Raw genomic sequence first — 27,296 nt, 5'->3', positions numbered from 1 at the left:
TCTCCGGGGCGCAGGAGATGGCAGACGGCTGCAACGCCTCGGGATTCGCTCCTGCGACCGCCGGCTTCAGCCGGAGCGCCGGCCGGGCCCTCCTCCGTCTCCCGGGGCCAGCATCAGGCCGGGGCCAGGCGGCGTCCAGCCCTCCCGTGCGCGAAGGGACCCGGCGCCTACCTGCAATCCCGGCGCAAGCGGGACCGCCGCTCTGCGGCCCGCTTGCACCCCGGCGCCCCTCCGGCAAGCGGAGCCCCGTCCCCGGATGGCGGGCTGGGGAAATCCGACGGCGGCGGCGCGCCTTTTTTCTCTCTCTCTCTCTCTCTCCTTCTCTCCTCTCCTCAGCGATGCCGCCGGCTGGGCGCTGGATTAATGGCGGAGCCGCAAAGCAGGCGAGGCTCCTGGCCCCAGCGCCCCCTGCCGGCGGATCCGCGTTGGCTCCGCCTCGACAAAAGAGGCCGCCGTTCGCACGACGCCCCGAACCTGGAATCGGAGTTCTCCCCCCCCCCCCGCCGCCGCCGCCGCCGGCTCCGCGGCTTGCGCTCGCTGCCCGTCCCAGAGTCGCTTTCTGACTTGGGGAGGTGGGGGGTGGGTGTGTGTCTGTGTGTAACTGGTCCCCGTCGCAGGATTGTCGGCGGACCCCAGGCCCGCTTTCTAACTTGGGGAGGGGTGTGTGTGTGTGTGTGTGTCTGTGTGTGTGTGTGTCCCCTGCAAACTGATCCCGGGCCCGCTTTCTAACTTGGGGAGGTGTGTGTGTGTGTGTGTGTGTGTGTCCCCTGCAAACTGACCCCGGGCCCGCTTTCTAACTTGGGGAGGTGTGTGTGTGTGTGTCCCCTGCAAACTGACCCCGGGCCCGCTTTCTAACTTGGGGAGGTGTGTATCTGTGTCCCCTGCAAACTGGTCCCCGTCGCAGGATTGTCGGCGGACCCCGGGCCCGCTTTCTAACTTGGGGAGGTGTGTGTGTGTGTGTGTGTGTGTGTGTGTGTGTGTGTGTGTCCCCTGCAAACTGACCCCGGGCCCGCTTTCTAACTTGGGGAGGTGTGTGTGTGTGTGTCCCCTGCAAACTGACCCCGGGCCCGCTTTCTAACTTGGGGAGGTGTGTGTGTGTGTGTGTGTGTGTGTGTGTCCCCTGCAAACTGGTCCCCGTCGCAGGATTGTCGGCGGACCCCGGGCCCGCTTTCTAACTTGGGGAGGTGTGTGTGTGTGTGTGTGTGTGTCCCCTGCAAACTGACCCCGGGCCCGCTTTCTAACTTGGGGAGGTGTGTGTGTGTGTGTCCCCTGCAAACTGACCCCGGGCCCGCTTTCTAACTTGGGGAGGTGTGTATGTGTGTGTGTGTGTGTGTGTCCCCTGCAAACTGGTCCCCGTCGCAGGATTGTTGGCGGACCCCAGGCCCGCTTTCTAACTTGGGGAGGGGTGTGTGTGTGTGTGTGTGTGTGTGTGTCCCGCAAACTGGTCCCCGTCACAGGATTGTCGGGGACCCCGGGCCCTGCTCTTTTGCCGGCGGGGATGGGGGCGTAGGTGGGTGATTGACCCAGGTTTGTCCCCGGCCTCCCCCCAACCACCACCACCATGCTGTGAATACGCGGAAAGGGCATGCAAGGTTTTGGGAACTCGGGTTGGCGGGGTGGGGGGGGTGCTGCATCCTTTTAAGGGTTGATGCACACGACCGACTTGTCCCAGTGATGAAAAGGGGGAATCCTGAGGCTTCTGGAGGGCGGGAAGGAAGGAAGGAATGAAGGAACGAACGAATGAACGAATGCAAGTGGGGCTTTACTTCTTTCGGTCAAACTCTAAAGGCGCTTTTCTTGATTTTTTTACCCACCCCCCACCCCACCCCGCTCTGCATCAAAAAGAAGGTTTTCTGGGTCTGGCTGGCGCTGGTTTTTGCACGCCTCTTTTGCACGCCACCCTGCATCCATCCGTGCACCGTGCACGACTTCCTGCCCTGGCCTTGCACACCCAGGCAAGCTCACCCCAGGGAAAATTGGCCTTGGCTGGGTTCAGTTGGTAATAAAAAGAGTGAAAGTTGGAGCGCTTCACAAAATAAAAGCAGGAGAAATTGACCAGGACAGGGTTAGGCAACCTTGGCTCTTTTTATGACTTGTGGACCGATACCCAGAATTCCTGAACCAGCCATGCTGACTCAGGAATTCTGGGAGTTTGAAGTCCACGAGTCATAAAAGAGCCAAGTGTTGCCTACCTCTGGCCTAGGCCGCTTTATGACTCGTGGACTTCAACTTCCAGAATTCCTGAGCCGGCCATACTGAGGGGAAAGTGAGTTTCCAAGCTGAGCCATGCTGGCTCAGGAATTCTGGGAGTTTGAAGTCCACGAGTCATAAAAGAGCCAAGTGTTGCCTACCTCTGGCCTAGGCCGCTTTATGACTCGTGGATTTCAACTCCCAGAATTCCTGAGCCGGCCATGCTGAGGGGCAAGTGAGTTTCCAAGCTGAGCCATGCTGGCTCAGGAATTCTGGGAGTTTGAAGTCCACGAGTCATAAAAGAGCCAAGTGTTGCCTACCTCTGGCCTAGGCCGCTTTATGGCTCGTGGACTTCAACTCCCAGAATTCCTGAGCCGGCCATGCTGAGGGGCAAGTGAGTTTCCAAGCTGAGCCATGCTGGCTCAGGAATTCTGGGAGTTTGAAGTCCACGAGTCATAAAAGAGCCAAGTGTTGCCTACCTCTGGCCTAGGCCGCTTTATGGCTCGTGGACTTCAACTCACAGAATTCCTGAGCCGGCCATGCTGAGGGGCAAGTGAGTTTCCAAGCTGAGCCATGCTGGCTCAGGAATTCTGGGAGTTGAAGTCCACGAGTCATAAAAGAGCCAAGTGTTGCCTATCTCTGGCCTAGGCCGCTTTATGACTCGTGGACTTCAACTCCCAGAATTCCTGAGCCGGCCATGCTGAGGGGCAAGTGAGTTTCCAAGCTGAGCCATGCTGGCTCAGGAATTCTGGGAGTTGAAGTCCACGAGTCATAAAAGAGCCAAGTGTTGCCTACCTCTGGTCTGTGGGGATTTTCAGTTCTCCATCCAGGTCACAGTCCGTCCCAAACGTGCTTTCTTCCCGAAGGCAACGGGACTTTCTCGTTTTTGGCTAGAAGAGGTGTCGCTTCTTCATCCAAGAAGCTTCTTCAGTTTTGACCATTCTCCACCATTCGGACAGACTTTCAGTCTTCCAGCACAGGGCTTTTCAACCAGTGGTACGGGCACCACCTGTGGGACATTGGCACCTGGCAGGAGGTACGCGACCATCCTAGAAAAGTGGTAGCGGGAGAGGGGAATGGGCTGAACCGGTGGCAGCACCACAAAAGCCTGAGCGAGAGATGGCCGGAGCTGCAGGGCTGTCAGGGCTCAGCGGAAGCGCCAGGATCAGCGCCAGGGTACAGCTGGAGCTCGGCGCTGATCCTGGCACTTCTGAGCCCAGAAGAAGCGCCGATCAGCTGGAATGTTGCAGCATCTCCAGGGTCTTGTGATTTACATTCGGATGCTTGGCAACTGATTCATATTTATAACGGTCATGTGAAGTGATCAAAACCTGCTGGAACCACCCAGCAGACGGGGGGAATAAAAACCAAACACAACCCACCCCCACCCCACCCCTGCTGCCAATCCTCAACAGAAATGCTCACAACAATGAAAACCTCGGAGAGGAGGAAGAGCGCCGCCAGGCGGGCGGGCAGGTGTCTTGCTCGGCTGTGGCTTGGGGGGCACTTTTTCCAGTGCCATTGTAACTTCGAACAGTCACTAAGCGAACCGTTGTAAGTCGAGGACTACCTGTACTTCATTACTTTTTTCCATATTTTTTTTTGGTCATCAAGTTTTTGACACCTTGCTAGGCGACTGGTGGTACCAGATCCTAAAAGTGGTACAATGGGTGAAAAGGTTGAAAAGCCCTGTTGTAGCAAGATTGGATCCATTGCCATTAGTTCCACAGAGGCTTATTTTCTGAACACGGTCAACCGTGGCGAGTACTTGGATGGGAGACCAAAAGGAAACCCTAGAGTTATAGGCCAGGCTAGGAACTAAAACCCCACTACTCCCTATCCAGGCAATGCAAAGCAAAGCACTTCTATCCTTATGCCAGGAAAACAAGGAGAATAGCGTAACCAGTGCTTTTTTGGTAAAAGAAAAAGGTGCCGGAACTCACACATGTCATACAACCCGCCTTGCCTACCCTACAAGGTTCCATCCAAAAAAGGTGCCGGAACTCCGTTCTGAGCATTCTATGACAAAAAAAGCCCTGAGCGTAACACAAAGCACTAGGTTCTCTTTATTTTATCCAAGAAGAGCAGTGTTTGTTTGTTTTTAACCCAGGCAACTTTTTTGAGATACGCCAGGGGTGTCAAACTCAATTTTATTGAGGGCCGCATCAGCATTGCGGTTGCCCTCAAGTGGCCGGGTGGGTATGGCCAGGGTGGGCGTGGCCTACTGGGTGGGCGTGGCTAGAGTTCATATGGCCTACTGGGTGGGCGTGGCCACCTCTACATCGTTCGCCTCAAGGGTGCCTATGGGGGCCTGGGCAGGAGTGGGACAGATCTGAGGGTCTCTTGCAGGAGGAGGGTCTCTGGGCCAAGGCAGTGGGGGCCGTTCCCTCACTGTTTCCAGGATGGCTTCGCGGGCCACTTGAAACCACTTCGCGGGCCGGATCCGGCCCCCGGGCCTTGTGTTTGACATGTCTGAGATACACGGACTTCAACTCCCAGGATTCCTGGGAGTTGAAGCCCGCAGAGATCAAGTTAAGAAACCGGATAAAAAAAAAAACAAAACACCTTTTCACTGCTTGGCTTTCAAAAGCATCACTTAGCTGACTGGGCTTTTAGCAATCGCTTGTTCATTTGAAATTGTTCATTTTCCAACTTCACAGTTCGTTTTACCGCTCCCTTTCTGATTTTGCTAAATTCTGCATTCGCCCGTTTCCTTCAACCTTGGCCCGCCTTTTGAAATCAGCGTCCCCTCGCCCCCCCCCATCAAACCCCTTTCATTTTTTGCACTTGGGCCTCACTTTTTGCAGTGGCTTTCCTTGTGCACACCTTCAACCCCATCCCTCTTATCGTGGAGAGGCAGAGAGGCTCTGTTGCAATGTACAGAGTTCAAATGGCTTTTTATTATTCTCCTTTCCTTCAGAACCTCCCTCATCTTGGCGTCCTTCGGGGGGAACCCGGATCCCAACATCGACTGCGGGAAAGGCTGGCTGAGGACGACGGGATTTACAGTCAGGTTTGGAGTGGCTTTTAAAAGCAGGATGCCAAGAACAGAGCTGTCCGCGTAGCGTTCTGCAAGGAGAGCTCTGTGCCGATCTGCCAATTTTCTAACCTGAAAGCTTTCTGTTTTCCGCTTGGACCGCCCGTAGGAGCATGTCCTAACCCTGACAGGCATTGGAGGTGAGTGGGACCCCTCTGGTAAAATGGGCCGCAAAAGAATGACGCCGAAAGTCTGTCACTGGCCTTCAAAGAGACTCTGATGTCTGAGCACAGCTGCCTTCGGATCAAAGCTCTTCCCGTGTTCGGCGTGGGTGTAAGACCGCTGGCCTCTGTGGATGCGCTGATGCCTGATCAGTTTATCCCTCCGAGAGAAATTTCTCCCACATTCGGGACACTTAAAGGGTTTTTCTCCCGTGTGGGTTTTTTGATGACACATCAAGTGGACTCTCTGCCGAAAACATTTCCCGCACTGGGAACATTCGTAGGGTTTCTCCCCCGTGTGGATCCGCTGATGTCTCAGCAGAGGTTCTCGCGATGTGAAACCCTTCCCGCAGGCCAGACATTCGTGCAGCTTCTCGCCCGTGTGGATCTTCTGGTGTTTTGTCAATGTTTGTCTGTGTCGAAAGAATTTTCCACACTGGGCACACTGATACCGCCTCCCTTCCGTCTGAATGCCTTGATCTCTCTTGACGGCCTTCCGGTTATTACCATCTTTCCCGTCCTCTAAGTGCTCAAGGAGTTTCTCGTCTGGTTGATTGTTCGAGTACCCCATCAAATCATCTCCCAGGATCTCTTTCCTCACCTCTAAGGCTTCGGCTTCTTGCTCAGCCGAATGGCTCTTCGGATGTTTCTCCAAGTGACGTTTTTGCTGGACCTTCTCCTCCAAAGAGGGACACGCGCAGGATTTCCCTTGCGTCTCAACCAACCCTGATTTATAGCAGCATTTTTGTCCATGCTTCGGCAGCAAGGCCTTTCCCCCTTCAGTCTGCACGGTGTGGTTGTTCTCCACAGCCACTGTAAGATCATCGGAGAGGTCACACCATTCATTCTTCCCCTTGCTCGGCGTCTTATCCAGTTGGAATTCCCACCTCAGCCCATGAACGTTAGAGGAGGCAGGAAACATCCACTGGGAATTGTCTGCTAAGGTCCTCGGTGTTTCCTCCAGCACGATCTGAGAATGTTCCATCTTGATCCAACTTCTCTGGTCACCTGAAGAAAGAAGAAAGAGGAATATCTAAAGAGAAAAGCTCATCTTAATTAATTAATCTTCCTTTCCCTTATCCTGACCACATTCTACAGAGGGACGATCAAGAGCATCCTGTCATACGGCATCACAGTCTGGTTTGGAAGCATCCCTGCTTCAGACAGGAAGGCGGTGCAGAGAGTGGTGAGGACGGCCGAAAAGTTCATTGGCAGTTCCCTCCCTCCCATCCAGGACATAGCACAGAAGCGTTGTTTGAACAGGGTCCGTAAGATTATCTGGGACACTACACACCCTCTTCACAACCTGTTTTCCTTGTTGCCTTCTGGGATGAGGGGGCTTCGTGGTATCCGTAGCAGAACATCCAGATTCAGCCATAGTTTCATTCCATACGGCATTAACCTTGTGAACTCTCTGGCTTCCTCCTTCCGTTATATATTCAGGATGGCCAGTATTTAATATTTTATTGTTATGTACATGTAGGGGTGTGGGTCTATACATATGTTGTATGTAGTATGTTTTACGTGTGGGTCATGTATGTTTCACTTTGAGAGCGGGCAACTAAATTTCATTTTTGACGTGCGCCGTTGCGCCCACAGTAAAAAAATGACAGTAAAGGTTATCTTATCTTAATCTTAATCTTATCTAGATTCACAATCATCCAGGTCATGGTTGTCCCAAAGGCAACTGAAATTTTCTTGGTTTTATTTTTCTTTGAAAATATTTCCCTCTCCCGGTTACTGTTTTTGAGCCCTGTCTCGCCTAATCTGTACTTATACCTTTGATCTTTTTTCCTGCCTAAATACAAAACTTTGCTTTTCTCCACATTAAAACGCATTTTGTTGGATAGGGACCATTGTTCAAGTCTGTCAAGATCTTTTTGGATCCTGAGTTTGTCTTCTGGGGTGTCGGCTACTCCTGTCAGTTTAGTGTCATCTGCAAATTTGATGAGCCCCCCTCATCTAAGTCATTTATGACGATATTGAAGAGCAGTGGGCCTAAGACAGAGCCCTGTGGCACCCCACTGCTTACTTCTCTCCGTGTGGGTGTAGTGCCACTGAGGACTACACGCTGAGTACTGTTTGACAGCCAGCTCCAAATCCATCTGGTGATAACCCTCAAGTAGCAACCACAATGCATCCTGCCTATCAGTTGCAGGTCAGGATGATTGTTAAGCAAAAACACCTATATGATTGCCTCGCTTAAGGTCCTCCATGCCTGCTCTCCCCGATGCAAACGTTAAATGGAGCATTGGGTACCACAGGATTTTATTTTGGGGGGGAAGGGGGGGGCTAGCACATGCTAAGCCCACATTAAAGCTCCTCCCAAGCTCACACATGTCCTGCCTGTGGTCTCCCAAGGCCTCCCCCAGATAAGAGATAGGTGGGGAGGAAGCAAGGTAGCATCCCTGTGGATTGCCAGGGGGCCAAAATTCTCCATGGGGCCATGGGGGTGCTGTAGCAGTTGTAGCTTTTTGAAATCGGGTTGTAACTATATCTACAAACCCCTCACATCCCGGACATAAACTGTTTTCAACTTCTCCCTGCAGAATGCTACTATAGATTTATGATCTATGACCTATCCCTTTGTTGTTTATGTGTACATTGAGAGCTTATGTACCGGAGATAAATTCCTTGTGAGTCCAATCACACTTGGCCAATAAAGAAGTATTGTATTGTATTGTATTGTATTGTATTGTATTGTATTGTATTGTATTGTATTGTATTGTATTGTATTGTATTGTATTGTATTGTATTGTATTGTATTGTATTGCATTGCATTGCATTCTATTCTATTCTTATCCTATCCTATCCTATTATAATTATATTCTTATCCTATCCTATCCTATCCAATTCTACCCTATCCTATTCTTATCCTATCCTATGCTATGCTATCCTATTCTTATCCTATTCTATTCTATTCTTATCCTATCCTATGCTATGCTATGCTATTTCTATTCTTATCCTATCCTATCCTATTCTTATCCTATGCTATGCTATGCTATGCTATGCTATTCTATCCTATTCTATTCTTATCCTATGCTATGCTATCCTATACTATGCTATCCTATTCTATGCTATGCTATCCTATCCTATTCTAATTCTATTCTTATCCTATCCTATCCTATTCTATTCTTATGCTATGCTATGCTATCCTATGCTATGCTATCCTATTCTATGCTATCCTATCCTATTTCTATTCCTATCCTATCCTATCCTATTCTTATGCTATGCTATGCTGTTCTATCCTATTCTATTCTTATCCTATGCCACAGGTCTGCAACCCGCGGCTCCGGAGCCGCATGCGGCTCTTTCAGCCGTCTCCTGCGGCTCCCAATCCTCTGTCACATGCAGTCCAAAAAAAAAAAGTGGGACTAAAAAAGGTTAACCAATCAATTCAAATATGCAGGGTAGGTGCATATCTCGCCTTGGCTCCACTCTTCAGTCAAACCCTGTTCTGCGCATGCGCGCATGTACGCACATGCGCACACATTTTTTGCGGCTCCCAGTTTTTCCTTTTGTGAGGGAACCAGTTCCGAGTGGCTCTTTCACTGTTTCAGGTTGCTGACCCCTGTCCTATGCTATGCTATCCTATTCTATGCTATCCTATCCTATTTCTATTCTTATCCTATCCTATCCTATCCTATTCTTATGCTATGCTATGCTGTTCTATCCTATTCTTATTCTATCCTATTCTATTCTTATCCTATGCTATGCTATCCTATACTATGCTATCCTATTCTATGCTATGCTATGCTATCCTATTCTAATTCTATTCTATTCTATTCTAATTCTATTCTATTCTATTCTATTCTATTCTATTCTATTCTATTCTATTCTATTCTATTCTATTCTATTCTATTCTATTCTATTCTATCCTATCCTATCCTATCCTATCCTATCCTATCCTATCCTATCCTTATGCTATGATATTCTACTCCATTCCATTCTTTATCCTTATTCTATCCTATCCTATCCTATCCTATCCTATCCTATCCTATCCTATCCTATCCTATCCTTATGCTATGCTATGCTATGCTATTGCATCTTTTGGAGGGTCCATCCTAAGCTGAGGACTACCTGTACAAACAGCTCCAGGTTTTCTGAAAGGCTTGCTGGATTTATCCTGCGTTTCTAGAAGTTCTGCTCCCTACCGGCTGTTTGACTCACATCCTTCCTTCGGCATGTCATCCTCCACTGACACATTCTCTGGGTTTATCTGGGCCATTGTGCTGGGCGTCTCCTCTGGATCGCTTCCTCCGTACAAAGAAGCCTCCATTTTGATCCAGTTTCTGTTCTTGACACCTGAAGGGAGAAGGAAGGGGATATTTTGAAGACTTCGGTTCTGATCACTTTTGATAGCGCCAAGTCAGCTTTTTTGCACTTATGTCTTCCCTGGTTGCAAGAACGCAGCCACTTACCTATTGGAACATAATCAAATCGTGGATAGAAAAGGTGATACGACGACGTATAGAATTTAGACCAGAAATATTCCTGTTGGGTATTTTACCAGAGAAATACAGCAAAGAGAACACATATTTGGTTATTCGTATAACCACTGCAGCTAGGATTGTGTTTGTACAAAACTGGAAGGCCCCGAAAGCTCCTCCAGAAGAAGAGGTGATCCGAGACAATAATGGAACGTGCGGAAATGAATAGATTAACGATGATAATTAAAGATAAGACAGAGTCAGAGTGTTATGAAATTTGGGGAAAATTTTACGAGTGGGCGAAAAAGAGAATAGGCTTAAAAGAGCCTTGGTGGAGCAGTGGGCTAATGCCTCCTTAAGTAACACCAGCTGCCTGCAATTAGTGCAGGTTCGAGTCCCACCAGGCTCAAGGTTGACTCAGCCTTCCATCCTTCCGAGGTAGGTAAAATGAGGACCCAATTGTTGGGGGCAATAAGCTGACTTTGTAATAATGCCGCTGGGGGGGGGGGCGAAAGCCCTAATAAGCAGGCATATACATAGAATGAAGGCTATTGCTAAGCACATTGGTTTGTGCTTAAATTGTAAGCCGCCCTGAGTCTTCGGAGAAGGGCGGGGTATAAATGGGATTAAAATTAATTAAATAATAAATAAATAAATAAATAAATAAATAAATAAATAAATAAATAAATAAAAGACAGCTAACACTAATTTAGATGGAAGTGAGGAGATAAGGATATTATCATACCTAATATAGACATTGAAAATCTAAGGAGAGGAGCTGCTCAGACATCACCCCTCAATTGTATCGGAAGAGGAATGGGGGGGAAGAAAGGAAAGGAGAGTGTTGTGATTCAGGGTCAGCCTGTGGGTTCGGCAGTTGGGTCGGACGACTCAAAGGAGGAGGAGGGGGGTGTTGAAGACCTTGCTGAAGGGGTTGAAGATCTTGCTGATGAGAGCCCTCAGCCAGGCCCCTCCCACTTGGTCACCACGGAGACCCAGCTGTGTGAGCCTGACAGTGTGGATGAAGATGACCCACAGCTGGCCCTGTTCAGGGACGCCCGACGCAGGAGGCAGTCAATTAGGAGTAAACAGAGGAAGGCAATGGGGCTTCTCGGAAGGAGGCAGAGAGAAGCCACGCCCTGAACTCTATATAAGGGGAATGTGTGGGGAGGGCTGGTTTGCTGAAGGCAACCGCTTGGATAGTTCGTGTTTCTTAAAGCTCCTGTTTCTTGGTTCGTGTCTTGTTTATTTTTGTAGCTATAAATTTGGCAGGCGTAATTCCAGCCTCTTGCCGTTTGTAAAGGGGTTGTCCCTGCCTTTTCTGCAGGGCCGGTAGCAGGCTGGTACAGAACAGAGAGGAGAGAGGGAAGAGAGGAGAGGAGGGGGAAGGAAGTAGGAAGGTTAGAGGAAAAGAGGAGGAGAAGTGGAGAGAAAGGGGAGGGGAGTGGTGAAGGAAGAGGAGAGGAAGAAGAGGGAAGTAGGAAACAAAGGAGAAAGGGAGAAAGAAAGCAGAGAAGAGGGAAGAGAGAGGAGGAGGATGGATACGGTGAAAGGGGAAATGGACGAGCAGCACCCAAACATACGTGTATGTATTTATGTATGGCGATACGTAATACCTACAGCATTACTGATATAACAAATGTTAAATACTTGAAAAAATGTTTATATTTCATTGGTTAGTTTGTGGTATATTAAAGGAACTGTGAAAATAATAATAATAGTGATAATAATAATAATAATAATAATAATAATAATAATAATAATAATAATAATAAGAAGAAGAAGAAGAAGAAGAAGAAGAAGAAGAAGAAGAAGAAGAAGAAGAAGAAGAAGAAGAAGAAGAGGAGCCTTGGTGGAGCAGTGGGCTAATGCCTCCTTAAGTAACACCAGCTGCCTGCAATTATTGCAGGTTCACATCCCACCAGGCTCAAGGTTGACTCAGCCTTCCATCCTTCCGAGGTAGGTAAATGAGGACCCAGATTGTTGGGGGCAATAAGCTGACTTTGTAATAATGCCGCTTGGGGGGGGGTGTGAAAGCCCTAATAAGCAGGCATATGCATAGAATGAAGGCTACTGCTAAGCTTGTAAGCCGCCCTGAGTCTTCGGAGAAGGGTGGGATATAAATGGAATTAAAATAAATAATAATAATAATAATAATAATAATAATAATAATAATAATAATAATAATAATAATAATAATAAACCAAAAAAAAAAGAACGCAGCCACTTGAGCTGACGTTCGGTGCGCTCACAAGCACCTACCCAAACAGTCCGTGTTGCCGTTCTCCTCCTGCAGGACTTGCCAGAATATAGTCCGTTGTCCCGGCTGGATCAAGCCATGTTCCATTGTCTGCAGAGGAAGACCTGTCTTTTGGAGGCTCACTGATCCCTACAAACAAGGATATAACCATCACTTAACTCAACGGCTCTATAACAGGTGCTGCGCTGCAGATAGCTGCTGCTTCCTTTGCTCTCTGTGTATATGTGTGCTTCACACACACACACACACACACACACGTTCAACATCCATTGCAAACTCAAGATCGCCGGGTGTTTCTTTCAGAGCTGAGATCATCCAACACAGATGTTTTGAACTCAGAGCCCTGCAAACAACATTCCACCACCAAACTACTGCATATTTGCAAAGAGCCTTGGTGGAGCAGTGGGCTAATGCCTCCTTAAGTAACACCAGCTGCCTGCAATTAGTGCAGGTTCGAGTCCCACCAGGCTCAAGGTTGACTCAGCCTTCCATCCTTCCGAGGTAGGTAAAATGAGGACCCAGATTGTTGGGGGCAATTAAGCTGACTTTGTAATAATGCCGCTTGGGGGGGAAAGCCCTAATAAGCAGGCATATACATAGAATGAAGGCTATTGCTAAGCAGATTGATTTGTGCTTAAATTGTAAGCCGCCCTGAGTCTTCGGAGAAGGGCGGGATATAAATGGGATTAAAAAAAAAAGACAAAACACCCCAAAATGTGCAGAGGGTCATCAGAGAAAATGCCTTCTTTTTGGTCTTGCACAATTTAATGCAGTAAAACACGGAAGCCGCCCAAACTTACACTCCGCTAAGATGAGTGGCCCATAAATTTGACACACAGATAGATAGATAGATAGATAGATAGATAGATAGATAGATAGATAGATAGATAGATAGATAGATAGATAGATGGATGGATGGATGGATGGATGGATGGATGGATGGATGGATAGATAGATGATAGATAGATAGATAGATAGATAGATAGATAGATAGATAGATAGATGGATGGATGGATGGATGGATGGATGGACGGACAGACAGACATGATAGCTGGATAGCTGGATGGTTGTATGGATGGATGAAGAGTGAGAGAGAAAGATGAGAGAGAAAGAAAGATGATAGATAGATGAGAGAGAGAGAGAGAGAGATGAGAGAGACAGACAGATAAATATCACCTACTTCATTTTGTTCAGCTTCACTCGTTTCTGGTCCTTCCAGAGAAAGCAAGGAACTAGCATGACTTGGGCATTTAATTCCGCTGTCTGTGAAGGATGGAAAGGAATTTTAGAAAGCAAAACCAGACATTCTATTCATTCCTCGGTTGACTAGACAGGAGACGCTAACCCCCTTGAGCTCTACACAACCTGTACAGCTGTACGTAGCTTTACACAACTAAGAAGCGCTTCACACGCCACTGGCCCTCTCTACGCCCCCCTCCCCCCAGCCCCGAGCACTGCTGGCTGGGGAAGTCTGGGAGTTGAAGTCCACCCATCTTCCAGTTGCCACGGCTGAGAAACACTCGTCCAAAGACATCCACTTAGGGATCTTTACCCAGCAAACTGGTCTCCCCGCTACTGTTCAGCTCGTCTTCTTTGTAGATCGGCCCCTCTCCAGGGTCCAAGTCCTCTTTCTCCTCCACGTCGAGAGAGCCTAGGCAAACCTCCTGCAGTGATTGGGAAAAAACAATGGATGGGGACGGGGAACCGGGGGGACATTAAAAAAAAAAAGACAACGGACTTGTCAGCACCGCTGAACCCCAAATTTCTTGGCTGTTGTGATTCAGGGTCAGCCTGTGGGTCCGGCAGTTGGGTCGGACGATTCAGAGGAGGAGGAGGGGGGTGTTGGAGAGCCTGCGGAGGAGAGTTCTGAGGGTTCGCAGAGCCCTCAGCCAGGCCCCTCCCATCTGGTTACAACGCAGACCCAGCTGTGTGAGCCTGACAGCGTGGATGAAGATGACCCACAGCTGGCCCTGTTCAAGGACGCCCAACGCAGGAGGCAGTCAATCAGGAGTAAACAGAGGAAGGCAATGGGGCACCTCGGAAGGAGGCAGAGAGAAACCATGCCTTGAACTGTTTAAAAGGGGAATGTGTGGGAGGGCTGGTTTGCTGAAGGCAACCGTTTGAATAGCTCCTGTTTCATGGTTCGTGTTTTGATTTTGCTATGTTTTGTGTCAATAAATTTGGCAGGCTTAGTTCCAGCCTCTTGCCTTTTTGTAAAGGGGTTGTCCCTGCCTTTTCTGCAGGGCCGATAGTAGGCTGGTACAGAACATTGGCTCCCAACCTTTACGCAAATCGCTGCTTTACTGAAAACTATCTGGGCCTGTTTTATAAAAGCTACAAATGAGCAGGATCTGCGGATCCCCTGGCAAATGCGCCCTGCAACTTGGCTTCCAGGGGAATCCTGCTGCTGTTCATGGAACCCCAAAATTATTTACATATTTAAAAAAAATCACAAAAAATTTTGATCTCCGATTTTCATTGAATATCACTAGATGTGAGCGTCCCTGAAATCTGTTAAGGCTTTGGGGAACGGGATGAGATTTGGGCTGTTCTGAACAAATTAATTTTACATGTAAGGTAAAGGTAAAGGTTCCCCCGCACATGCGTGCTAGTCGTTTCCAACTCTAGGGGCCAATGCTCAACTCCGTTTCAAAGCCGAAGAGCCAGTGCTTGTCTGAGGACACCTCCGTGGTCATGTGGCCAGCATGACTAGATGCCAAAGGCGCACAGAACACTGTAGTGGTCCCTATTTTTCTACTTGCATTTTTTACATACTTTTGAACTGCTAGGTTGGCAGAAGCTGGGACGAGTAACAGGCGCTCACTCTGTTACGCGGCACTCGGGATTCGACCCGCCAGACTGCTGACCTTCTGATCGACAAGCTCAGCATCCTAACCCTCTAAACCACCGCGTCCCCAGTTAATGACCACTTGGTTCTATGACGTTATGACGGGGCTGAACAAGTGAAATGTACGACCGGTCCTTGACGTTACGGCCACTGCAGCATCCCCACACTCATGTGATTGCCATTGGCAAGCTTAACTGCTGATTTCCCAGATGCAAAGTCAGTGGGGAAGCTGGCAGGAATTCACACATCGCACTTACTGATTGCAAGGAATTTGCTTAACAACAACAATTGGAATTGCCAAACTGCTGTTGTAAGTCAACATGGTCACATGGTTTTCTGTTTTATGTCCATGTGGCTTAATTATGATTTCCCAGTCCTAATTACCCTATATTTTGATTGTACCTTATTTCAGGATCCACTAGCAGTACCTTCACCCACCACCAGAGGGCTCTAGACTCTAGAATCTGTGGTCTCTCATAGCATTATTTCCAGTAATCCTTTTTACAAAAATTCTTTTATGTGTGTGTGTGTGTGTGTGTGTGTGTGTGTGTGTGTGTGTGTATGTGTATGTGTGTGTATGTGTGTACACACACACACATATACCCCAAGATCATGGCATCCAGCCCTCTCAATTCCTTGCAAATAGATGGGGAAGAAATGGAGGTAGTGACAGAATTTATTTTCCTGGGCTCCAAGATCACCGCAGACAGGGACTGCAGCCAAGAAATTAAGACGCTTGCTCCTGGGGAGGAAAGCCATGGCAAATCTAGACAACACACTAAAAAGCAGAGACATCACCCTGCCAAGAAAAGTGCGTATAGTCAAGGCTATGGTCTTCCCAGTTGCAATGTATGGCTGTGAAAGTTGGACCATAAGAAAGGCTGAGCGCCAAAGAATTGAGGCCTTTGAACTGTGGTGCTGGAGAAGACTCCTGCAAGTCCCTTGGACTGCAAGGCGATCAAACCGGTCAGTCCTAGAGGAGATCAACCCTGACTTCTCTTTAGAAGGCCAGATCCTGAAACTAAAACTCAAATCCTTTGGCCACCTAATGACAAGGAAGGACTCACTGGAGAAGAGCCTAATGCTGGGAAAGATTGAGGGCAATAGAAGAAGGGGACGACAGAGAATGAGGTGGCTGGATGGAGTCACTGAAGCAGGAGGCATGAGCTTAAATGGGCTCCAGAAGATGGTAGAGGACAGGAAGGCCTGGAGGAACGTTGTCCATGGGGTCGCGATGGGTCAGACACGACTTCGCAACTAACAACAACAAGAAATACGTGTTGTGTGTGTGTGTGTGTGTATGCATGTATATGTATATGTGCGTGTGTATACATTCATACATACACACACACACACACATGTTTTCGTAGATTTTCATGGGTATAGGTATGTAGGTCTTGGTGTATTCGGCTCTTTTCCTGTGTAGGATTGAGGGTGTCTTGGTGACGTTTCGACAAGGTCCCACTCGTCATCTTCAGGCTGGTGTCACAAGCACGAAAATCTGTTACGCGGCACTCGGGATTCTACCCGCCAAACTGCCGACCTTCTGATCGACAAGCTCAGCGTTCTATCTATCTATCTATCTATCTATCTATCTATCTATCTATCTATCTATCTATCTATCATCTATCTATCTATCTGCATATATACGCATGCAAGCTACTGTCTTTCTTTCTTCTTTTCTTGAGGGGGATAACTGGAAACCCAAGCCCAGTTTGCAGGGCTACTGTGAGACAAAGAGCAATGTTATGTTGGCCAGAAGCCTTAAGAGAAGTCGTCGCATCACATCTGGGAGGGTGGAGAAGTTGCATTTGGCACTTCCAAGACTGGACTGGAGAGTTTCAGCAGGGATTTCACTGATTCCATCCATCCTTAAAATATAATGCAAAAAAAAACCTAACTTCTGGCTGGGTTAGCATGCTTAGCTCAGTAAACTACTGTTGGAGGACCATGCAAGCCACTGACTGAGGTAAAAGTAAAGGTTGCGTGCCAGTCGTTTCCGACTCTAGGGGCCGGTGCTCATCTGCGTTTCAAAGCCGAAGAGCCAGCACTTGTCCGAGGACGTCTCCATGGTCATGTGGCCAGCATGACTAGACGCCAAAGGCGCACGGAACGCTGTTCCCTTCCCACCGTAGCGGTCCCTATTTTTCTACTTGCATTTTTTTACGTGGCTTTCGAACTGCTTGGTTGGCAGAAGCTGGGACGAGTAACAGCCGCTCACTCTGTTACGCGGCACTCGGGATTCGACCCGCCAAACTGCCAACCTTCTGATCGACAAGCTCAGCGTCCTAACCCACTGAGCCACCGCGTCCCTAAGCCACTGACTACTAAGCCATAAAATACACTGGCCAATCCTTTGCCAATGGTCTATGGAGAGTCTCCATCCTCCAGGTCATGGTTGTCCCAAAAGTGCCTTCTCAAAAGCCAACTGGTCTTTCTTGTTTTTTCCTTGAAGATGTTTTTCCTTCTCATCTAAGAAGAGGATGGAAGGATTGATAGTCATCTGGTTGTTATACTCTTCCTGAGAGTCACGGAAGCCACTTGTAGGTTTATCTTCGGGGAACCCTGAGTGGTGTAAATGGGTGTGGAGCCTTCTTGGCACTGCCGAAAGGACTGTGTTGCAGACTGGAGATAGATGAGGTCGTAGCCCCCCACCCCTCGTTGAGAGAGGGCTATTCAGTTTTTGACACAGATGGCCTCTTTGACCCCTCTTTCAAACCACGGTTTCAAACGTCTTCGAGCAAAACAAAGGAAGTCCAGTTGCCGGTTGAAAAAAAAGGCACCTCTGGGACTATCCTTTGCCAAGTTATGCGTACAAGCAGTCCTTGACCTTTACACAAGGTTTTAAAACAAGGTTCTGGACAATGAAAAAAAAAATTTCTGAGCTTAGAAAATGAAAGCATGATGGAAGTCAATGCAGCTGCCCCAAGCCTTTACAAACACTTAACTCTGATTCATTTTAATTGAGAAGGTCTTTGCCAATCAAGTGCTGCTGGGCAGGTTGAATCAATGATATTGCAAAATAGGTTTAGGCCAGGGGTAGGCAACCTGGGCTCTTTTATGACTCGTGGACTTCAACTCCCAGAATTCCTGAGTCAGCATAGCTGACATTGTGGAAAAATTTATTTATTTATTTATTATTGGGACTTATATGCCGCCCTATCTCCCGAAGGACTCAGGGCGGCTAACAACAATAACATATAATAAATACAGAAGTTAAGATAAAATTAAAATTAAAGGCCTCTGTACAATAAATTAAAATTAAAATAAATTAAAAATTAGAGTTAAAAATTAAAAACATAATTAAAATGCCTGTCAGTCCAGGTCAGCCAGGTGGAAAAACAGTGTTTTGAGGCCGCGGCGAAAGGACTGGAGATTTTGGGCCATCCGAAGCTCAGGGGGGAGCTGATTCCATAGGGCTGGCGCTCCCACAGAGAAGGCCCTCCCCCTGGGGGGTCGCCGGCCGACATTGTCTAGCCGACGGTACCCTGAGGAGGCCTTCTCTGTGTGAGCGTACTGGGCGATGGGAATTCGTTCCTGGCAGCAGATGGTCCTGCAAGTATCCCGGGCCTAAGCCATGTAGGGCTTTAAAGGTAAGTACCAGCATCTTAAATCTCACCCGGAGGGCAACCGGTAACCAATGCAGCTCACGCAGGAGGGGTGTAATATGGGAGTATCGGTGTGCTCCCATCACTACCCGTGCAGCTGCACTCTGCACCAGCTGAAGCTGGTCTTCAAGGGCAGCCCCATGTAAGGAGCATTGCAGTAGTCTATACGGGAGGTAACGAGTGCGTGGGTGACTGTACGTAGGGCATCTCGGTCCAGAAAGGGGCGCAACTGGTGTACCAGGCGAATCTGGGCAAATGCCCCCCTAGCCACGACTCCAATATGATCTTCAAAACTGAGTCGTGAATCCAGGAGGACGCCCAGATTGCGTGCTCTATCAACGGGAGGTAACATCTCTCCTCCTATAACCAAGGATGGAACCTCTTGGACTAAACGAGATGCCGGTACGTAAAGCCACTCAGTCTTGGCCGGGTTGAGCCGGAGCTTGTTCTTTCCCATCCAAATCTGTACCGCTTCCAGGCACCGGGACATCACAGCGAGGGCATCACTGGGTTGGTTCGGGGTGGAGATGAAAAGCTGGGTATCATCAGCATATGGATGATCCCTCACCCCGAAGCCACGGATGATCTCTCCCAGCGGTTTTTTTGTAATGGTTGACATGGGGGAAAGGAAAAAAAAATATCCCAATTTAATTTGATAGTTATTTCCATCTAGGGCTGATTTTCAGGTAGGGTGATTTGAATGCTTTTTTTTTCTTCAAAAACTGTATTTTGATTTATTTATTTAAACAAAATGAATGGAATCCCTTTGGTGCGTCTTAATTTCTCAGCTTGGCTGTCCTGGCGAACAAATAGTGCTGCATGCAAAAACTTCACAGAAAGAGGGAGCAGTGGGCTAATGCCTCCTTAAGTAACACCAGCTGCCTGCAATTAGTGCAGGTTCGAGTCCCACCAGGCTCAAGGTTGACTCAGCCTTCCATCCTTCCGAGGTAGGTAAAATGAGGACCCAGATTGTTGGGGGCAATTAAGTTGACTTTGTAATAATACCGCTTGGGGTGTGTGTGAAAGCCCTAATAACCAGGCATATACATAGAATGAAGGCTACTGCTAAGCTTGTAAGCCGCCCTGAGTCTTCGGAGAAGGGCGGGATATAAATGGAATTAAAATAAAAAATAAAATAAAAAATAATGATTCTTCAAGGTTACGAGGGCACTGGGAAAAGTGACTAATGCAGATACGTCAAACACAAGGGCCGGGGAGGGGGGCTAGATCCGGCCCGCGAAATGGTTTCATGTGGCCCATGAAGCCATCCTGGAAAGAGTGAGGGAATGGCCCCCGCTGCCTTGACCCCAGCCCAGGCCAGCCGGGAGCCAATGTACAATTTCATGGTGGCCATCTATGATGAAATGCATTCAGTCTTAGCTCCACAAGGCCGTCTGGACACAGCTAGGGACCGGCCCCTGCCGCATTGGCCCCTGGGTGCACGCTGGGGAGGTATCACCCTTTGTGAGGAATGAAGAAATGCACCATCGCCTGGAATTGGCCAGCACATGGCCCTGGCTACTTCAGACAGGCTAGGGGCTGGGTAGCGTTGTGCAGGTAACATTGACTCATGTTGCTCATGGCATCCCCTCCCCCAGAGTCCACCAAGCCGGTTATGTGAAGTAGGCAAAAGGCCATGTGCTGGCCACTTCCAGGCGATGGTGCATTTCTTCATTCTTCACAAAGGATGACACACTTCCCCAGCTGCGTTCCTTGCCTGTTTTTCTCCCTCCCTCATCTCAAATATTTTCCCACCACTCTTATAGTGTCACTGCACGTTTTTTTTTAGTTCGTCCGAAAAGCTCAGTTCTAATTGTACATTTCCTTCCGTTCTGCACCTGTCTTGATAAACCTATCTGGTAACCACAGTGAATGTCATGTGGTCTAGCTATGATGTTATGAGTTAGCTTTGCTGTGTGCGCAAGCGTAAAAAGTTTTTCTAGTCTTTACTTTTTCTTCTTTTCTTTCTACTGTCTGATGAGAGAGGATGTAGTCGGTTAGCTTTCTTTGTTTATATATATCAGAGGTCTTCAAACTTGGCCCTTTTGTGACTTATGGACTTCAACTCCCAGAATTCCTCAGCCAGGCATGTCTGGCTGAGGAATTCTGGGAGTTGAAGTCCACAAGTCATAAAAGGGCCAAGTTTGAAGACCCCTGATATATATACTGGTGGAGCAGTGGGCTAATGCCTCCTTAAGTAACACCAGCTGCCTGCAATTAGTGCAGGTTCGAGTCCCACCAGGCTCAAGGTTGACTCAGCCTTCCATCCTTCCGAGGTAGGTAAAATGAGGACCCAGATTGTTGGGGGCAATTAAGCTGACTTTGTAATAATGCCGCTTGGGAGGGGTGTGAAAGCCCTAATAAGCAGGCATATACATAGAATGAAGGCTATTGCTAAGCTTGTAAGCCGCCCTGAGTCTTCGGAGAAGGGCGGGATATAAATGGAATTAAAAATTATATATATATAATTATATATATAATTATATATATAATTATATATATAATTATATATATATATATATATATATATATATATATATATATATATATATATATATATATATATAACCCGAATAACCAAAGATGCATATATATATATATATATATATATATATATATATATATATATATATATATATATATATATATATATATATATATTTTTCTGGGTTTTACTAGAATATGCGTCGGGCTTTGCTTTTCCTTCACCCACACACATTATGCATCATCTGAAGCACGGTCCATTGCCCTCTGATAGGAAGAATTATGCCTTGACACGAAGGAAGGAAGGAAGGAAGGAAGGAAGGAAGGAAGGAGAGGGAGGGTCTGAGGGAAGTCCTGCCTTAGTCCTGCCCTGCTGCCCTTTCACCATCCCCTTGCCCCCTGCTCTTGGCATATCCTGGGGGGGTCTCTCATCCTATTGCTAAGGAAACTTTGGATACAAAGCCAGGTCTGCTCACATGGAGAGGGAGTGGGCCTCCCTCTTGACTTTGCCCTCCTACCCATCATGAGCAACCTGGCTAAGGAGAGCAAGCACAGCAGCAACAGCCTTGAGGAGGAGGTAAGTGCAGCTGAGCACCCCCTTGGGGAAGTGGGGCTGGACTTAGCGCCGTGGGCGCTTGAGGGCCAGGCTAGGTGTTTGACCTCCACGCCACCGTCCAGCCCAACCCCCCCCCGCATGGCCTGAAAGGAACAGTAAGGCTCTTCCAGTGGACCATGCCTTGGCACTTGCCCCGGTCTCACCCCCTTCTGCCAGAGACCCTCAGATCTGCCCCACTCCTGCCCAGGCCCCCAAAGGCACCCTTGACACGAACGATGTAGAGCTGGCCATGCCCACCCAGTAGGCCACACCCACTCCAGCCACGCCCACCCTGACCCCCGGAGGGCAACCGCAACGCTGATGCGGCCCTCAATGAAATTGAGTTTGACACCCCTGGACTAATGGCAAATTCTCACACTTACGACCATTGCAACATCCCCACAGTCATGTGAGCAAACTTCGGGTGCTAGGAAACCAGCCTCCTGGGGTCCTTTGCAATCCTTCTACGGAGCTTCTGCCCAGCAAAGTCCGGATTCGCTTAACAACCGCATGCTTCTCTTAACAACTGCAGTGATTCGCTTAACAACCACGGCCCAAAAAAAAAAAGGCTGTAAAATGGGGCAGGACCCACTTAACAAGTGCCTTGTTTAGCGACGGGGAATTTGGGCTCAGTTGTGGCCATAAGTTGAGGACTACCTATAAGTCCAACTCTGGGTTGTAACACAACTCCGGAAATGAAAAACCGACCTGCCATTTCCTTGTTTCGTCCTCCTGCTGGCACGTCAGGAACTCTTCCACCAGGGCCACCGCCTGGGAACACGTGTCCGGTCCTCCTGCCCGGATCCAGCTCTGGAGATCCGATGGGAGGCTGGCCAGGAACTGCTCCAGGATCAGCAGCTCCAGGATCTGCTCCTTGCTGCGTCTCTCCGGCCTCAACCACTGGTGGCAAAGCTCCTGGAGCTGGCTGTGGATCCTCCGGGGGTCTTCCGTCTCCTGGCAGCAGAACTGTCTGAAGTGTTGGCGTTGCGCCTCCATCTTGATGGCTTCCTCTCTCAAAATGGCGGCCTTCACTTTGGCATAGTCTTCCCGATCTCCCGGTTCCAGGCTTTGGAAAGCCTCCTCAGCTTCTCCGCTCAAAGCGGGGAGAAGACGGGCCGCCCACTCTCCTAGGGGCCAACGGCAAGCTTGGGCCACCTGCTCAAAGGAGGCCAAGAAGGCCTTGGGGTCTTCCCAAGGGGAGGCCTCTGAGGGAACAGGATTTCCCGCCCCTGGTTGACTGGGCTGCAGTGTCCTCAGGAACTCCTGCCACTGGGTTTCCCAGCGCTGTTGCGTCGCCTTGCAAGTCTCCCTTTGGCCCTCCTGGGATCCGGCCCCTTGGAAACCGCCTGCCATATATTCCAGCCGAACAGCACAGCTCAAGTTCTCGGCCTCTTCCCGTCGTTCCTGATGGGACCGGGTGGATCCTTGCCGTTTCATCACTTCCCTGCTTCGCTCAGTCCTTGCTAAACTGTGATTTAGCCACAGGTTTTCTGGAAAGCAAGATTGAAGGGAAACGGGAATCACTTGGGGGGGGGGGTCTTCCGAATGGTGCTGCAGTTCTAGCCCTACCAGGTAAGCCTGCCCTTGCCAGCCCAAGGTTCCCATTTGCTAGGCCAAGTGGCTGTTAAGTGAGTTTTGCCCCATTTTGAATTTGAATTGAATTTATTGAATTTATATATTTTAATGGTTTTGAACATGTGACCATGGGGATGCTGCAACGGTCAGTAAACAAACGGCCGTAAGTCAAGGACTACCTTATTTGCAAACCTTGATGGCCCGTGGAGGTAGTTCATTTGTTTAGTGACAGTTCAAAGTTACATCGGCACTGAAAAAGGTGACTCAGGACCGGCTTTTATGCTTCACCGCCACTGCAGCTTCCCCAGGGTCACACGATCAAAATTCGGACTGACTCACATTTATGACGCTTGCAGTGTCCCAGGGTCATGGGACCCCCTTTTGCGACCTTCTGACGAGCCACTTAACAACCATGTTGCTAACTTAACAACTGCGGCAAGAGAGGTTGTAAAATGGAGCAAAATTCACGGAACGACCATCTCGCAACCAGTCTGCACCAACAAGCGAAGCCCCATTTGCAGGGTGCAGGCAGCACACAAAACCACGCACTCTCCGGTCCGTGGAAAAACCTTTCTTCATGGAACCGGTCCCTGGTGCCCAAAAGGTTGGGGACCTTTGGTCTAGTGGTTAAGGTACCAGGCTAGGAAACAGGAGACGGTGAGTTCTAGTCCCGCCTTGGCCATGAAAGCTAGCTGGGTGACTTTGGGCCAATCACACTTTCTCTCAGCCCAGCCCACCTCACAGGGTTGTTTTTGTGGGGAAAACAGGAGGAGGCAGATGTGCTGGATATATGTTCACCTCCTTTAGTTATTGGTAAAAATAATAAAGGCGGGATGCCCAATAAATAAAACAAGCAACATCAATGGGGAAAGCCAGATTCAGTTAATAAGCTCAGCAAAAAAGATAGTGCAATTGGATGTGACTCATTTAACAGCCGCCTTGTTTCATGATGGAAGTTCTGTGGTCCCAACTGCGGTTGTAAGTTAAAGACAACCTGTACCTTACCAGGGTGGGCAAACTTGGCTCTTTTATGAGACGTGGACTTCAACTCCCAGAATGCCTGAGCCAGCCATGCTGAGGGGAAAAGGAGAGGTTTCCAAGCTGAGCCATGCTGGCTCAGGAATTCTGGGAGTTGAAGTCCACGAGTCATAAAAGAGCCAAGGTTGCCTACCCCTGGACTAGGCCGCTTTATGACTCGTGGACTTCAAGTCCCAGAATTCCTGAGCCAGCCACGCTGAGGGGAAAGGGAGAGGTTTCCAAGCTGAGCCATGCTGGCTCAGGAATTCTGGGAGTTGAAGTCCACGACTCATAAAAGAGCCAAGGCTGCCTACCCCTGCCAGGGGTATACCAATTTCTTAACCTCAGCAACTTTAAGAGGTGTGGACCACAACTCCCAGAATTCCCCGGCCAGCCTGATTTTCAAGTTGGCCAGCTTGAGAAACACCGCGGTATACCAAGCCATGTCAAATCATGGCTTGAGACAAACGAGAGTTGGATAATATGTGCAATACTCTAAAGCCGCAAAGCCAGGTTTATATGCCACGGTGGCCAGAGATACACCATACCTTCTGCCAAACCTACGCACAACCTATTATGGTTTGGAGCTCACTTCAAAGAATTAAGATGCAACACCATCTGGCTTTGGCTTTGCCGTTGCGGTCTGCAAACCGTGGCTGGCCAAGAGTTTTGCAGCACGTTCGTCCAAATGGCCTCGGACCCCGACATGGCTTGGCTGGACAAATGCAGCCATTGGGAGTTGAAGAAGCTTCTTGCATGAGAAGTGAAATATCTTCAAGGAAAAACAACAGAATAACAGAGCTGGAAGGGACCTTGGAGGTCTTCTAGTCTAACCCCCTCCAGCACCACAGTTCAAAAGCCTCAATTCTTTGGCGCTCAGCCTTTCTTATGGTCCAACTTTCACTGCCGTACGTTGCAACTGGGAAGACCATAGCCTTGACTAGACGCAGTCCTTTTTTTGTAAAAAGAAAAGGATGCCGGAACTCACACATATCATACAAACCCGCCTTGCCTACCCTACAAGGTTCCATCCCAAAAAAGGTGCTGGAACTCCGTTCTGAGCGTTCTATGACAAAAAAAGCCCTGAGGTCTAGACGCACTTTTGTTGACGCTCACTCTTAGGAAGGCCAATGAACCAGTGGAACAGCTTGCCACCAGAAGTTATAGGTCCTTCATCACTGGGGGGGCGGGGTTAAGAGCCTTGGTGGAGCAGTGGGCTAATGCCTCCTTAAGTAACACCAGCTGCCTGCAATTAGTGCAGGTTCGCGTCCCACCAGGCTCAAGGTTGACTCAGCCTTCCATCCTTCCGAGGTAGGTAAAATGAGGACCCAGATTGTTGGGGGCAATTAAGCTGACTTTGTAATAATGCCGCTTGGTGTGTGTGTGTGTGTGAAAGCCCTAATAAGCAGGCATATACATAGAATGAAGGCTACTGCTAAGCTTGTAAGCCGCCCTGAGTCTTCGGAGAAGGGCGGGATATAAATGGAATTAAAATAAAAATTAAAAATAAGAAGAGACTGGACAGCCACTTAATAATAATAATAATAATAATAATAATAATAATAATAATAATAATAATAATAATAATAATAATAATAATAATAATAAGTTGGAAGGGACCTTGGAGGTCATCTAGTCCAACCCCCTGTTCAGGCAGGAAACCCTCTACCATTTCAGACAAATGGCTGTCCAGTCTCTTCTTAAAAACCTCCAGTGTTGGAGCATTCACCACTTCTGGAGGCAGGTTGTTCCACTGGTTAATTGTTCTAACTGTCAGGAAGTTTCTCCTTAGTTCTAGGTTGCTTCTCTCCTTGACTAGTTTCCATCCGTTGCTTCTTGTCCTGCTTTCAGGTGCTTTGGAGAATAGCTTGACTCCCTCTTCTTTGGGGCAGCCCCTGAGATAGTGGAACACTGCTATCATGTCACCCCTCACTCTTCTCAATAATAATAATAATAATAATAATAATAATAATAATAATAATAATAATAATAATAATAATAATAATGTTGGAAGGGACCTTGGAGGTCATCTAGTCCAACCCCCTGCTCAGGCAGGAAACCCTATACCATTTCAGGCAAATGGCTGTCCAGTCTCTTCTTAAAAACTTCCAGAGTTGGAGCATTCACAGCTTCTGGAGGCAGGTGGTTCCACCGGTGAGTTGTTCTAACCGTCAGGAGGTTTCTCCTCAGTTCTAGGTCTTGTCAGGAATAGGACAGGTTCTCCAAGCCCGAGCAGGGTTGCGGGGAGGGGGTGGGGTTGGACTAGATGACCTCCAAGGTCCCTTCCAGCTCTTATTCGTTCCTATTCGGAAGTTGGGCTGCAACTGCTCCGGCCGCCCGCGGGACCCAAACCAAGGCGGGACAGGCGAGGTGACAGCCCGGCGTAACCCACGTGAGGCTTCGGCCGGCCCCGGGCTCGTCCCAAGGAGCCCACCAAGCCTACCGGAAGCGTCGGGAAGCCGGCGAACGAGCGAGCGGGCGCGGCGGGGCCTGCCCGGGCTTGCTGTGCACCGTCTGCCGGGGAAAAGATCCGGACGGGACGCTGCTGCTGCTGCTGCGGCTGCGCGCGGGACGGCGGGACGGAGCTCGTCCCGCTCTTCGGCGCGCCAGGCCCGGCGGCTCCTCCGCTCCTTTCGCCCTTGGCCCGCCGCCCCTCGGCGCTTCAATGGCGGCGGCGGCGGCGGGGCGGAGAGTCTTCCGCGGCCGCCCTCTCCTGGCCGGCGGGAGCAGCAGCTTAGCTTGGCCGAGGCGGGCCTGCCCCGCTGGGCTCCCCTCGGCTTCGTGGAGGGGCTTCCTGGAGGGCGGATCTGGAGGCCGCCGGCGCCGACCCTGCTGGGCCGAGCTGAGGGCAGGCTTACGCCTGAGCACGCTTGTCCTTCTTTCTTTCTTTCTTTCCTTCCTTCCTTCTCTCCTTTCCCTCCTTCTCTCTCTCTCTCTCTCTCTCTCTCTTCCTCCTGGGAGACATGATAGCAGCGTTCCCGTCTCTGACGGGCTGGACTAGAAGACCTCCAAGGTCCCTTCCAGCTTCTATTCTATTCTATTCTATTCTATTCTATTCTATTCTATTCTATTCTATTCTATTCTATTCTAT

At 48.9% G+C, this 27,296-nt stretch overlaps 3 protein-coding genes across 4 annotated transcripts in view; 1 reads left to right on the top strand and 2 right to left on the bottom strand.

Annotated features, from left to right (window-relative positions):
* Nucleotides 1-297, bottom strand: part of LOC310636483 (uncharacterized protein) — a 34,381-nt gene extending 34,084 nt beyond the window's left edge. The window contains exon 1 of the mRNA XM_083356373.1: nucleotides 172-297. The gene's annotated coding sequence lies outside the window, so the exon portion shown is untranslated. The remainder of the gene's footprint in view (nucleotides 1-171) is intronic.
* The window catches only part of LOC310636470 (uncharacterized protein), a 356,270-nt gene that overhangs the window by 104,041 nt on the left and 224,933 nt on the right, over nucleotides 1-27,296 (top strand). The window lies entirely within an intron of this gene.
* Nucleotides 5,071-27,123, bottom strand: LOC310636489 (uncharacterized protein). Of its 2 annotated transcripts, none has more exons than XM_083356391.1 (7): nucleotides 26,649-27,123; nucleotides 22,322-23,103; nucleotides 13,631-13,742; nucleotides 13,259-13,341; nucleotides 12,081-12,207; nucleotides 9,559-9,693; nucleotides 5,071-6,396 (listed from the first exon to the last, which is right to left on the bottom strand). In XM_083356391.1, the coding sequence occupies exons 2-7, from the start codon at nucleotides 23,048-23,050 to the stop codon at nucleotides 5,423-5,425; spliced, it is 2,160 nt and encodes a 719-aa protein (XP_083212517.1). In that variant the 5' UTR covers nucleotides 23,051-23,103; nucleotides 26,649-27,123; the 3' UTR covers nucleotides 5,071-5,422. The 2 variants fall into 2 exon arrangements, with proteins under 2 accessions (XP_083212517.1, XP_083212518.1); XM_083356392.1 differs by lacking the exon at nucleotides 26,649-27,123 and adding an exon at nucleotides 24,798-24,889.

Source organism: Vipera ursinii (genome assembly GCF_947247035.1).
Source record: "Vipera ursinii genome assembly, chromosome: 2".
Classification (NCBI taxonomy): Eukaryota; Metazoa; Chordata; class Lepidosauria; order Squamata; family Viperidae; genus Vipera; species Vipera ursinii.
This window is presented reverse-complemented; position numbering and strand designations above follow the sequence as displayed.

What these genes read in the sequence shown, in the direction of transcription:
- LOC310636489 (XM_083356391.1), bottom strand. Translation starts at nt 23,050, where the DNA reads ATGAAACGGCAAGGATCCACCCGGTCCCATCAGGAACGACGGGAAGAG. An exon ending in GTGAAGCTGAACAAAATGAA is followed by an intron (nt 12,208 to 13,258) that starts GTAGGTGATATT and finishes CCTTGTTTGTAG; the next exon opens with GGATCAGTGAGCCTCCAAAA. An exon ending in CGGCAACACGGACTGTTTGG is followed by an intron (nt 9,694 to 12,080) that starts GTAGGTGCTTGT and finishes TTCTCCCTTCAG; the next exon opens with GTGTCAAGAACAGAAACTGG.